This window comes from Hippocampus zosterae, chromosome 16 (genome assembly GCF_025434085.1).
Source record: "Hippocampus zosterae strain Florida chromosome 16, ASM2543408v3, whole genome shotgun sequence".
Lineage (NCBI taxonomy): Eukaryota > Metazoa > Chordata > Actinopteri > Syngnathiformes > Syngnathidae > Hippocampus > Hippocampus zosterae.
In genome coordinates, this window is record NC_067466.1 from 17,007,688 (window position 1) to 17,021,204 (window position 13,517).

The window sequence follows — 13,517 nt, forward strand, 5'->3', positions numbered from 1 at the left end:
GGGATAGGCTCCAGCACACCCGCGACCCTCATGAGCATAATGGCCTCAGAAAATGGATGGACGGATATTTATCTAGGATGGAAAGTTCATCTTGTGGAAAATGTAATGACACTTTTACCCCAAGACAAACACCCCTTTGTACCTCGGCGCATAGCGATTTTAAACCGAAGAGTTCCCCAAGGCTCTACACTCGGCCCCCTTTCATTTCCATCCAGTCACAATCACATGATACTGTCAAGGCTCAGTCAGTCAGCGAATGCATCATCTGACAGGGTTAGCGTGGCCCAAGTTACATATGAACCCCAAAAGATGATGACCCTCGCGTCCAAAGGCCCGCAAAGCGACCGTCCGGTTAAAGCAAACGTCGGGTTCAAAGTTCAATCTGCGGGCCTAGCCGTCCATGCCACCAGGCTCTTACTTCCTCCTCGGCCACCATTCTTCTTCTAAAAAGTCCTTGCCTTTAATAGGATGTGTCGAAGGGAGCCGTCTCGAACTGCGCTTCCGCCCGGTGTCACCGTGGCAACCGCGGCAGCTACGGCAGGAGTTGCCCAAAAAGACTCTCAGACCCTCCCCCGTTCCCACACCACCTCCCTCCGCCACCTTTTTCCACTTCATCCAACGACACACACGCGCACACACACACACGCACACTCAAGCATACAGAATAGCTACCAGCATAGCAAATTGAATAGCTCCATAATCTCTCTCTCGCTCTCTGGCATACACACTCGCACAAACAAGGCCTTCTGTGTGTGTGTGTGTGTGTGTGTGTGTGTGTGTGTGTGTGTGTGTGCACATAAACAAGTCTGTTGTCCTCCAGCAAACAAGAGTAGTCATGCACAACGATGGCAACACACACGCACACACACACACACACAAACACGTGTTTGTGTCATGAGAGGTTAGCAGCCTCGCACTTGAGCCAGGAGGCTTTTTTGCTAGTGTGTGTGAGTGTGAGACAAATCAGCAAAAGGACACAACTTTTTATTTTTTTTTGGGGGGGGGGGGGGGGGGGTAATGGGAAAGGCGCGGCAGCAAATGTGGCTACGCCTAAGCTGGTGCAGGCTGATGATGTCATCACTCACAGATGGTACGTTCGGGACCAATGGGAGAATTCAGATCTCCAGAGGAGGAGAAGGCGCAGGGGAAAGACATCCCGATTTATTTTACCACGAAAAAAACAGCAAACCCGGCGATGATGGCCATGTTTGTATGAATGGCGGCATATTTTTGGTGTAAAATGCTTCTGAACTCTTGCTACAGTGATCCCCCCCATCCATTGATATATCCAAACAAAAAAATATGTGTTTGTGGATGTTGGAGGGTGGCTCAAACCACAAACAGTTTTGGACCGTAGTTTTTTGTGATTAAAAATAGAATTATGGTTAGCACGTGGGCTTCACAGTGCAGAGGTACCGGGTTCGATTCCAGCTCCGGCCTCCCTGTGTGGAGTTTGCATGTTCTCCCCGGGCCTGCGTGGGTTTTCTCCGGGTGCTCCGGTTTCCTCCCACATTCCAAAAACATGCATGGCAGGCTGATTGAACACTCTAAATTGTCCGTAGGTGTGAGTGTGAGCGTGGATGGTTGTTTGTCTCTGTGTGCCCTGTGATTGGCTGGCAACCAATTCAGGGTGTCCCCCGCCTACTGCCCGGAGACAGCTGGGATAGGCTCCAGCACCCCCCGTGACCCTAGTGAGGATCAAGCGGTTCGGAAGATGAATGAATGAATGAAAAAATAGAATTAAATGTTAACAAAAACTCAGGACAATACAAGCTTTTCATCAGACAATACCGTCATAATGCAACAAAAACATTTATCAATGTTTTGTTGTTTTTCCCGGTTGCTACGCAAATTTCACTTTACCAGATAATTAATATCATATATAAAAAATAAAATGACAAAGCATGAACTGTATTTCTGAATTTTGTCAGAAACAATCGATAATACAACACCCCCTTGCCAATTTTATTTTTTCATCCAGGCCACTTTTTCGGGTGCGCTTTCTTGCGATTACAAAATGACATGGTGTGGAGTGATGACTTTGCTTTGAACCGCCTCACTCGCTAACAAGCCCGGGCATGCCACCTGCGGGGTCTCAGAGTTGAAACTGCAGTCCATCACATTTAGCAGAACAAAGCATCTGACAGGAAATCAACATTTGTCACTCACTAATCTTAACGAAGCCGTCTGATTTTTACACGAGCAACAACAAATCTAACAGCGTTTCTCACATTTTTACTCATTATGGTGTGGTTTTAGTACAAATTGCTACAAAATGTCTTTATGCCATAGATTTGCATCCTGTGGATGGTACAGCATTTTTTTTTGTAGCACAAATGTTAGCAGGCCTGTCCACTGAATTTGCACCTTAATTAGTAAAAAATGTGACAAAACTTGTCGGACGTTGATGACTTGACTTGACTTGACTTGACTAATGGAGGTCATTTAGTGCGGCGCAGACCTCCACTATCATTTGGAATAAAATGGGTACCTAGAATTTTGTTGTATTTTGCATAAAAATTACACCGATTTGTGGAATTCATTTTTATTTTGTTAGTTTTATCCTCCTTTTTTTTCATCTTCTGTTTGTCTACGACCATGGCTTGTCACTCAGCTGGGTGGGAGACCTCAGCCAAGGTTGAACAGAAACAAAAAGAATGGAAAACAAAAATTGTTGCGCGGATTTAGTCGGTTCTCGCACAAGTTTGTATCATAAACATAAGAACTGTTCTAAAAATGATTTGATTTGTTGTTTTTAGCAATGCTACAAAGGCTGTTGGGCGTCACTCAGTTGAACTGTTGACAAAAAAAAATTATCTCGGTGGCACAAATTTGATAAAGTCTTGCACAAAATTTGCAATTCGTTATAAATGGCACAAAAAATTCAATTTGCACCAAAATTGCCCAGCAAAAACATGACAAAAAATGTTACAATCTATTACACTGTGGATAAACGTGAATAGGCAAAAATTGAGTAGGACTTTGCACAAAAATTGCCCAGCAAATAGTCAAAATGCCACCCCAAAAAATGTCGATTCCTTCTTTCCTCGCTGCATGGTTTGACCCGACAGTGTTCTTCCCGAGGCGTAGTCGTTGACTGAACCGTCACTAAGCAGCGTCAACAGCGCTAATGCTGGATTAGGTAACGTCAGGGTGTGGCTAGCGGGCTACGCTAACAGGTGGGCGAGGCAGGCGGCGGGTGGGCGTACGCCAGGGAGGGGCGGCCTGCTGGCATCTTTTGTGGTTTTCTATCCAAGCCAGCTGTTGTTTTTGCTCACTCTGTTTTTCCCTTCTGATAAGCGAGCGTAACGGCCACGCCGCTCGGCTGCACAACACGTTGATGCGAATGCAATTCAGTGAGTTTTTGCTGAAAATAGGTATGCTAATATAAAAAAAAAAAAATGAACAAGAAAGCTAAAACAATCGAATACAATTACATTTTTAAAAATGTAGACACTGGAAAAAATATGAAAAGAAATACTATGTAATTCATGTAATTAATAATGATAAGCATGGTCGTCATCATAATCGTAAGTAATAATGATCGCATGCGTAAAATTAAAATGCATATAAAATAATTTAAATATGTTAATTATTTCCTCTTCATAGAATCAATATTTTGCTTTTAAAAAAACCAAATAAATAAATAAATAAAGCATTTTAATCAATTAAAGTGTGTACTAATTACATGAATGCAAAAATAATTATTAAAGCCTCCAATAAAGCATGTCGTATACTGTGCGTATTGGCCAATCAGACAAAAGCGGGCGATCTTCAAGAGACAAGAGCCCAAATGTTCACTGCGTGAAAGGGTATCCTGCCTTTGCAGGGTCTCGGTGTAAAAACTGATCAGTTCCCACATTTTCATCCGTGGCCGGCGTGGAGCGATTGCAAGACGAGGGACACGGTTGACCCACTTTCTTAATCGCGTGCCACAAAATGGCAGCAAAGCAAAACCTACATGGGCGGGGAAGGGTGTGGTTGGCGCAGCCGAGCGGGAGACGGAGGGAGGGGGGTGAGAAAGGTGAGCGAGAACGGACGAGGGTGTCGCCGGGGAAGGGAAAGGAGTGCCACAACATGGAGGCGGCTGATAGCTCCCCAGTTTCCATGGCAACGCGAGGCCCTTTTTTTTCCCGCCCACACTTCCCCCTTCGTTTTCTTTCACCACCACACCTCTTTCCTCTTCTATCGGCATCCTCAACTTATGAAAAGGAGGGAACTATTTTTTTTTTTTTGTGCCCAGCCCTCCGGTTGTCCCGCGTCACCCGATCTAAAAGGGCCAAGTTGAGGCCTCGCCCTGGCCCTCGCCCAGAGCCAAGCCACACTCAACTGAACTGGAGTGGGGCCAGCTTCTTCTTCTGCTGCTCCTTTTTCTAGTCTACTACACCCCCCCCCCCCCCCCCTGGCCCCTAAGCCTGCTTTCTGGTTGCATCCCACACAGCGGGCCATTGTTTCCCTGCGAGCGACATGCGGGAAACGCAGGCCTCGCCAGCCGGGGAAAGTCTCGGTTAGGATTCGGCTCCTCGCCGAAGTTAAAAGTGACGACATGTCGTCATGTGCCGGGAAAGCAGTCGCGATCTTAGCCGAAGATTGGAATAGCGAGAAACGCAAGATAATGCTAGGAAAATTGTTTCATCTTAAGAGAATAAGACAAACTATAAATGCATACGTTGAGGGGAAAAATGATCAGTGTATTCTTTTCTGGAAAAAGAATGAAGTTACTTTTTTTTTCAAGAAAATGTGCCCAATATTTCGATAAAACGCTCATCATTTATTACTAATAATAAAGAGTTCGAATGTGAAAAGTAGTTTGATATTTTGGGAAAAAGTGGCCTTTTTTCCCCCCACAATCCTACAAGGATGAAATTGTATTTTGATACAAAATATTGATGACAAATACCAAAAATAGTTGGGATATGGTAATAGTTTTTTTTCCTGCCCAAGAAAAAAAAGTAAATAGTTTTGCCATTAGCAAAAAAAAAAAAAAATGCATGATAACATTAGATAAAATGCACCATATCCCGATCAAAAAGCTTTTTTTTTTTCCTTCCCCCCCAGGCCGACGTCGGTGACGAGCGTTCCCACCAAACCAACCCCGACGCGTGGAGCTGCAAGGCCGAGCCGCGCTCGCCGAGCCAGTGCCCGGCCGAGGACCAGACGGAACCGGTGGACCTGTCTCTCCACAAGCCTCGTTCGTCCTCGCTGCCCCCCGCCGCCACCGTCAACGTGCCCGTCAACCCCGCGCCGGGAAGCGGCCTGGCGCAGCCCGGACTCACGGCCACGCCCGTCACCTCCAACGTCCAGTCCATCGGATCCATGGTGACCACTCAACACCTCCCCCACACACGCGTCAACAAAGCTAGCCTGCTAGAACTGTCGGCTAACGCACGTGCACCGCCGCCCAGGTTCTATCGCCGGGCTCCATTTTGGCCACGCAGGGGGCGGGCGGCCAGCAGATCTTGCACGTCATCCACACAATCCCGTCGGTCAGCATGCCCAGCAAGGTGGGGCAGCTGCAGACCATCCCCGTGGTGGTGCAGTCCTTACCTGTGGTCTACACCGCCGTGCCCGCCGACGGCGTCGCCGCCGCCACCGCAGCCATCACCGTGCCGCTCATCGGCAGCGACGGACGCTCGGAAGGCTCCGGTAAGGAACGTCTGGCCTGGGTTGGACGCGGTTTTGAATGCATCTTGACTTCGCTGCAACGTATCTCCGTCTGCCAGAAAAAAAAAAAAAGACAAAGAGCGTCTCGTTTGTCTCGCAGCAGCTCATAGACTTTAAATAACTTCACATATCGGTAATCGAGCGTAGCTCTGAATATTCGCCAAACACGTGCCAGCTCGCTTACTGTTTGTACTGAGGGAGTGCAACATTAAGATAGCGTACGCGTTATATTTATTCATTTTAGGCGGCGTGGGAGGTGCTGAGGCAGACAGGAAGTGAGGGTCAAGGAGGGAGCGCCTGTCTTTTTTTTTTTTTTTTTTTTTTTTTTAATGGCACGATGTCAGAGTGGGAGTGAGCGAATCATTGTCTCCAAGGAGCAAGAACACTTTTTTTTTTTTTTTTGCTCCGTGTGTGTGCGTGCACGCTTTTAGCGTGCCACACCCTTGATCCTCCCACCGCCTCCGTGCAGGGGTGGACATTGTTTATCCTGCAGGGTGTAACGCTTTCACTCAACTATTCATCCTTCCATTTTCAGTCGACGGTACACTTCACCTCTTCATATTTCAATTTAGAACAACGGGTCATTATGTAAGACCAAGAACTTGAGGTAATATAGCGTGAAGGTCACGGAGCTGCTGCGACGTAAGGCAACAGGGCGCTGAAAAAAAAAAGCAATGCGGCGCAAGATAGCCTAAAAGCGAATCCTGTTCACAATACCGCTTATTCTGACGAGGTGTGCTGGGGGCGAGCCTAGCTACCGTAAGGCACACCCTGAACCGGTTGCCAGCCAATCGCAGGGCACACGTAGACAAACAACCTTTGACACTCGACGTCAAATCTAAGGCCAATTAGCATGATCAATTAACCCTACCGCGCAAGTTCGGTAGCGCGGCATAAAGCAAACGCTAGCGTAGCGTCGATGTAGCCAAACGTAATGCTAATCTTGCACTTTTTTTTTCCGACTTCCTCAGTGCGCATTAAGCCCGGTTCAACCTCTCCGGTGGAATATCACAGCGACAGCGACGCCGAGAGCGGGACCGAATCTGGATCGGCGTCACTCAGCGCCCAGAGCCTCGACGCAGGGTGAGCGCACGCTGCTTTTGTTATCGTTTGTGTTACACGTAAATATGCATTTCCAAGGTTTGGATATGTTTGAGTGTGTACGTGCGTTAGTAAGTCAGAGCGTCGTCTTCACACCGATTTGGGCGAGGCTTTGCAACGTTAACGGAAAGTGAGGGCGTGGACCTTGGAGTTTAGCCGTAATCCGACGTGTGCGTGCGTGCGAGCGCCACGCCTTGTTTTCCAAATTGCCTCACACTGACCTTCCTTTCTCGGGGTCATAGAAGAACAAAACAAGCAACAGATAAAAGGGTATAACACTTGATTAAATAATCAACTACGTATTTAACTGATGAAAATGAAGTGTAAATAAAGTCCTGGGGGGAAAAAAACTAAATGAATGATAAATGAAAGACTAAGAACACAGACAGAACAAAGATAATAAATACTAATTAATTCAGTAATTTTTTTAAAGCCTTAGAACACCAAATAATTTTTAAAAATACAGTGTGGATATAAAAAAAAACTACACGGACAAAAATAACTTGCTCGAAGTGAATCCAAACAAAGTGAAAAACAAAAAATTAATAAATAAAATAAAAACACAAAATATAAAAACTGACGATGTAGAAAAACGGATTTGAAACACAAGATAAATCATGACAAAATGATACAAGACAAACAAAAAAAAACTTCATTATACAGACAACTTGATCTTTAAATTGATGAAAACAAAATTATGTATAAATATGCGCTCTTTTATACAAACAAACAAACAAACCAACTAAAAGATCATGGCTAAACTGGGTTGTGCCTTAAGTGGCGATTTGGCGCCCCCCGGTGGCCTTTAGGACTCACTGTCTACTATAATTCTCATTTTAACATTTTGTGCACGATTCATTATTTCAGTCCACTTATGTTGCCCTCCGCCGGTCCTCAGGTCGGTGTTGGACTTGGAGCCTGCGGACCCCGACTCCCCGGACGTGAAGAGGCGGCGGATCCATATGTGCGACTACGAAGGCTGCAAAAAAGTCTACACCAAGAGCTCGCACCTCAAAGCTCACCGACGGATACACACAGGTCAACCAACGCGAGTTCCGAATCCAAGTCGGCCGCTAGCCCCAGAAGCTGACGCGAGAGCGTAGCAGCATTGGCATCTTTGCAATGGCGTAATTCACGCCCCCCCCCCTCCCATTATGAATATTAGCACTAAAATATTCAAGCATTTCAGAGCCTAATGCTAACACATCACGTGAAACGTCTCGGGGGGGCCGGCGAACAAATGAACAGAGACGTGACACTCAATTGCAAACTCAAGCGGTGTACCTCCCGGTACGAGTGCGGGTCCACTAACGTTGTGTGCCCTCCGTCTCCCCCGCGCAGGCGAGAAGCCGTACCATTGCACCTGGGAGGGCTGCACCTGGCGTTTCGCCCGCTCCGACGAGCTGACTCGGCACTTCCGCAAGCACACGGGCATCAAGCCCTTCCGCTGCACCGAGTGCGACCGCTCCTTCTCGCGCTCCGACCACCTGTCCCTGCACCGCCGCCGCCACGTCATGATGTGAACTCTTTTTCGGCTATTTGGGCGTCATTTCCCTTTTTTTGCCGACAAAACAAACTGCGCAACTACAGTTCAGCGGCTCATCTTCTGCAGGTACACCAGGCATTCGTGGAGGTTGGCGATTTTTCACCCCGCTCATCCGTCCGTCCTTGTATCCAGACATATTTTTTTTTTTTTTTGGCGTTACATTGGGATTTCTCCTCCTTGCTCGCTTGGGATGCAGCGTTTCATTTGAAAGACTTCCGGACATTTCTCTTGGATTTTCTTTTGTGGTAGGGAATGCACAGTCCTTGAAAATGCATTTCTGGCCGCAGCACAGGTGATGAAAGAGGCGTTTCCTTCTTGGGGTGCGGCATTTAATTTTTAGGATCCAAGTAGACGCCTGGACAAGCCGACTTGTCTTTCCGCCATTTTTTTTTTTTTCATAACAAGACCGCCCAACTTATTTAATGCGTTTATCAAGCTGTCTCGCGGCAGCGCAGGAGACATTTTTTTTTCAGCGTGGTTTGCGGCATTTCATTTTTTGGGGTAAAATTTGACGTCCGGACGACCAGGTGTATGGTTTTTATTGCTGTTGGACCGTCTGACCCTCCGAATGGATTTGTCAAGCTGTTTCGATGCAGCACAGGAGAGACAATGATTTCATCCTCGGGATGCGGTGTTGGAATTTTTCGATCTTCAAAGTTGACAAGCACAGATGAGCACATTTTATCGATTTTCCTGAAACGGATCCGGTGGGACTTCCCAGTCCCGTTTGCAAATTTGGTGTCAGGCTGCTTCACTGCGCTCCATCTTATGGAAGACATTCGTGGCATTCTCATGGCGCGGCATTTACTTTTAGATGTCCGGAGAATTACATTTCTTCATTTTCTAGTGGCTTTTTTTTTTTTTTTTTTGTAATCCGACTTCCTAAGCGTGTTCATTTATTTGTCAAGCTGTTTCACTGCAGCGCAAGCGACACGACGCGTTTTTCATCCATGGGGCGTGGCGTTTGAATTTTTACGATCAAAAATAGACTTCCAGACAACTGCATTTCTCATGGATGTCATTCCATTTTCCATTACAATCCCAACTCGCAACCCTGTGAGTTTATTTCCTGCATTTGAGTCTGCCGAGCTTTTTTTTTTTTTTTTTTTCCTCGGGTGCGGCGTTTAATTATGCCATCTGAAAGCAGATGTCAGGACCCCCGCCCCTCCCTAAAAAAATCCCCTTTATCTATTCGGCACACTATGAAAACTGTGAACTTTTCAAACAATTTTCACATCGCCTACTTTTTGCATATCCTCCCGCGCACACTTAATTATCATAAAAAAAACAAAAACAGTATTTGAGTGTTATTTCTCTCTCCCTTGTGACAGAATTGGCTCTTTTTTAAAAATCTTTTTAGTCGATTTTTGGCCGTCTTTTAAACGCTGTGAATTAGTGGTCGGCGGAGAAGTGAAAATTCTCTCAGAGGGAAATTTGGGAGCTTTTTTCGCGCTTTGCCAAACGGTCATGCATGTTTTTTTTTTTTTCCCCGTGTGTTCGTGCGCGTTTTTGTTTTGCGACAAACACGTTTTGGTTTGTGGTTTTTTTTTTCCTATTTAACGAGCGTCTTTTTCGGGCATTCGGACCTCCTGCCCGTTGAGCCTTAAGAACCGAAGTTGACCGATTATCGAATAAAACATCGTCAGAGATTCTCTTTATTGCGAGATTTTGAGTAAAGTACAATCAAGTGGGCTGCGATGTTTCTCATGCTTCCTTTGAAGAAATTTTCGCACCTTTCGTCGTTAAAATAAATATATAGTAATAATAATTCTCCTGTCTGGGGTTTCTCAAACACAGCACAAGCCTCCGCTGACCGAATAAAACGTCCTCCGAGATGCTCTTGGAGGTGGCAACATTTTTTCGGAAAGTAAAAACAGCTTGTGCTGCATTTAAAAAAAATGGGAAATTTCCAATCTGCGATCAAAAAATTTTTGAAATTTCCCACTTTTGTTGAACGCAGCTTCAGCAAAAAAAAAAAAAAAACACCTCAGACACTCCAGACTTCTGTCTTAACATGAAAAAATATTCAATTTTTTTTCCCCCCTGAAGGTACTCCAAAACACGTGAACAAAACATTACATGCATTTCGAGTACCGTTCTTACCGACTTTGACGAAAACAAAACAAAACAAAAAAAACGATCCGAACCAATTCTCGTTCGGAGGGATTTTTGTTGGCATATTTTTTTTTTTTTTTTTTTTGCTTGATCTGACGACCACAGAAACATTGAAAAAGCACATCTTTGTAGAAGAATTTATGCATTATTTTGTAAACATTACGGATAATGACAACAACAAAAGAAATAATAGTTACAAAAATAGAAATCCATGTACATAAATGTATATAATCAAAAAGTAAACGTAACGGGTGAAGTTCTATTTTTAACACTGACTAGATAATGTGAACCGCCTCCCTCCCTCTTCTTCTACTTTGTTGGTTTTCTTCTTTTGACACCTTTTTTTGCTTGTAGTTTCTTACAAATGATAAAAAAATAATAAGAAGAATACTATTGGTCCCACTTGTGTTGTGCATACTTGCGTTGCATGGAGAGTCGGTCTCTTGTTTTGCGATAGTGACCTTGGTGAGCATGTCACTGTGCGCACTAGTGTGTGTGTGTGTGTGCGTGTGAACTTGTGTGACTTTTTGTAGGGGGGAAAAAATTAGTCAATTATAGAAATAAGAGTTTGTTATGATCCATTCCGCACAAAACCTTTAAGAAAAAAAAAGTTGCGTGTTGGTACCGATGTTTGTTATAGCGACAACAAGCCAGTGGTTATTACTTCGACAATTTTGTGTACCAAATTATTTTCGATTTGTTTTCTCCCATTTTTCAAAAACAAGGAAAAAAACAAATTTTAACAATTGACTACATGGGTGCTACATGCTAACATGTTAGCATCTAGCCAACATTTGTCATTTTCTGAGTTACACAAGTTTCCACAATGCTACATGCTAAGATGTTATCATTCATCTGTGAATTAGCCTGGCTTTATTATTTTTTTTCCTCAGTTTGTGTTATAGCGAGGTAACGCTAATAGTCAGCATTTTGACTATTTGGGTTATGCATGTAATGGAACAGAAACACCATTGAAGAACTGCCTAACTAGTGGGGGCGTTACGTGCCAACATGCTAGCATAAAGCCACACTTGAGCCACGAGGGTTTAATACAAAGATTTTTTTCGTAAAATGATTTATTGCGTTCACATAACGCTACATGTGTTTCAATGAATCAACACGAGCTTTTAGAATTTTGACAATTTCATGGACCAACATTGCATCGATTTTATGACTTTTTTTTTTTTTACATGAAACAAAAACACATTACGACCGTTATGACTCATGAGCATGGTTGCTAAGCGCTAAAACGGTAGCATTCAGCCACAAGTGACAAAATGATTCATTGCGTTGCGTTCAACTGATGTGTTAGGCTAACAGCTAGCACGGTACATCAATAGCGCAACATAAATCACATTTTTCACAAAACAAAATAATTTTAAGTATTGGCTACGTGTGTGCTCCCCGCTAGCAGCATAATTTCTATTTAAAATTCTCGAGACAAAACGCTAATGATTGGTGTACTGATTTTACATCAAATGTTTGTCATATTTCATCCATTTTCATGATTTTTAAAATCACATAGCTCCAAAACGGGAGCTACCCGCCTTTAGTCATACATACTAACATAGCTTCGGTGAATCTATCTTGAATAATCCTATGTTGTTTCTTGTAATTATAGCGTCCGAATCACATTGGATCACGTTGTTCATGGTTTCTTTTAGCTCATGCTAATGATATATTATATATATATTGCAAGCATGTTTAGCTTGTGTAACTTATTCCGTATGTTTGACAAAAATATTTTAAATAGTAAAAGTTTAACGCCGACTCTCAGGTGCTGACTGCATATGAGTGCCTCCTACTCGCCACTTTTATCTTTCATTTTTTCCCCCTCTCTGTTGAATGCAGTAACTTTTTGTGGGCCAGTACTCTTTATTTACTCAGTGCAATGCAGTTCTTATGGTTATAATAATAATAATAATAATAATAATAATACGTGGCTATAATAATAATGATATCATAAGATTATTTTCTTTTTCATTTGTGTACAGAACAAAAAGGTGTAAAGATGGACGAGGAAGGCCAAAAAAAAAGTGATACTGTGATTCTGGTGTTTAAAAGTCCTTTTCTGTATACTTTTTGTGATGATTACTCCTCATCCTCCCTTCTTTTCTTTTCTTTTTTTTTTAGAATAAACATGTTTTCGGTGCAATTTACTTGCTGTTTCTTATCGCTCCCTTCGTGTGTGTGCGCGCGCGCGTTTATAAATGATGCAGGAAAAGTGAAAGGAACAGTTGTAGTGAGGCGTGAATGCCACCGGGGGTCGCTGTGGACAAAGCGAATGAGATGTTCCCTGAAGTCAATTGATCAAAACAATTTATTCGATCCATCTTTATTGACAGTGCTTTCACAACAGCTGCAGCTGTAACAAAGCACTTTCCAGAAGTAAGATGTAGCGACAGTTTTTCTTTTCAGAGGATCAAGGAAATATGCCCGTGAGTGTTACATGAGCTGTCTATATGTGTTGCTTGATACTATTGGTTAGCCCGTCTGTGGCGCTTTCAAATATTAACATCACGAACTATTCACTCAAGCAATTATTTGAAGAACTTTTTTTAAACTTGTACTGGAGTTATTATTCTGAAGCAACTTGGTATTCTTGACTCTATATTTTTATTTGAGTGCCATCATCACGAGCAAGCCGCTTTTAATGCAGCGCATCACTGTGCCGTATGACTGACGGGTGGGGCAGGGCATGTCTCGACAAACGCCGCCGCTGAATGACAGCTTGATGGCTTTGGTTTCTCAGCCTCTCACCCGGAATGCACTTGCACTTATATCTTCCTTCCGTACGCATTACATGACATGTGGAAAAGTGCAGCTTCCTGTTCTGGGCTGATGAAGCCATCCAGGAAATAGACTGCACCCACCATCTTGTTGTGGATTTTCTGCTTAACATATAGGTGGGTATAAAAAACCACTCGAGCGTTTTTTCCAAATCTTTGATATCTTGCAATGTGAACCACTACACTACCAAGTGGCCTGCTTAATGGCATTCTGTTCTTTATTGTTCAAGGTGTTCTATTACTTCATTATACATTGTTTTAACTATAATATGCACCTGTGTTCCTCACGACTGTAACAAGAA

General features: G+C 43.8%; 1 protein-coding gene across 2 annotated transcripts in view; it reads left to right on the forward strand.

Annotated features, from left to right (window-relative positions):
• Nucleotides 1-11,861, forward strand: part of LOC127588257 (Krueppel-like factor 8) — a 24,033-nt gene extending 12,172 nt beyond the window's left edge. For both annotated transcript variants that reach the window (XM_052046907.1, XM_052046908.1), the window contains exons 3-7: nucleotides 5,059-5,319; nucleotides 5,406-5,646; nucleotides 6,636-6,747; nucleotides 7,664-7,803; nucleotides 8,107-11,861. In XM_052046907.1, the coding sequence (XP_051902867.1) occupies nucleotides 5,059-5,319; nucleotides 5,406-5,646; nucleotides 6,636-6,747; nucleotides 7,664-7,803; nucleotides 8,107-8,288 (936 nt within the window). In that variant the 3' untranslated portion in view covers nucleotides 8,289-11,861. The remainder of the gene's footprint in view (nucleotides 1-5,058; nucleotides 5,320-5,405; nucleotides 5,647-6,635; nucleotides 6,748-7,663; nucleotides 7,804-8,106) is intronic.
• Nucleotides 11,862-13,517: the final 1,656 nt, after the last annotated feature.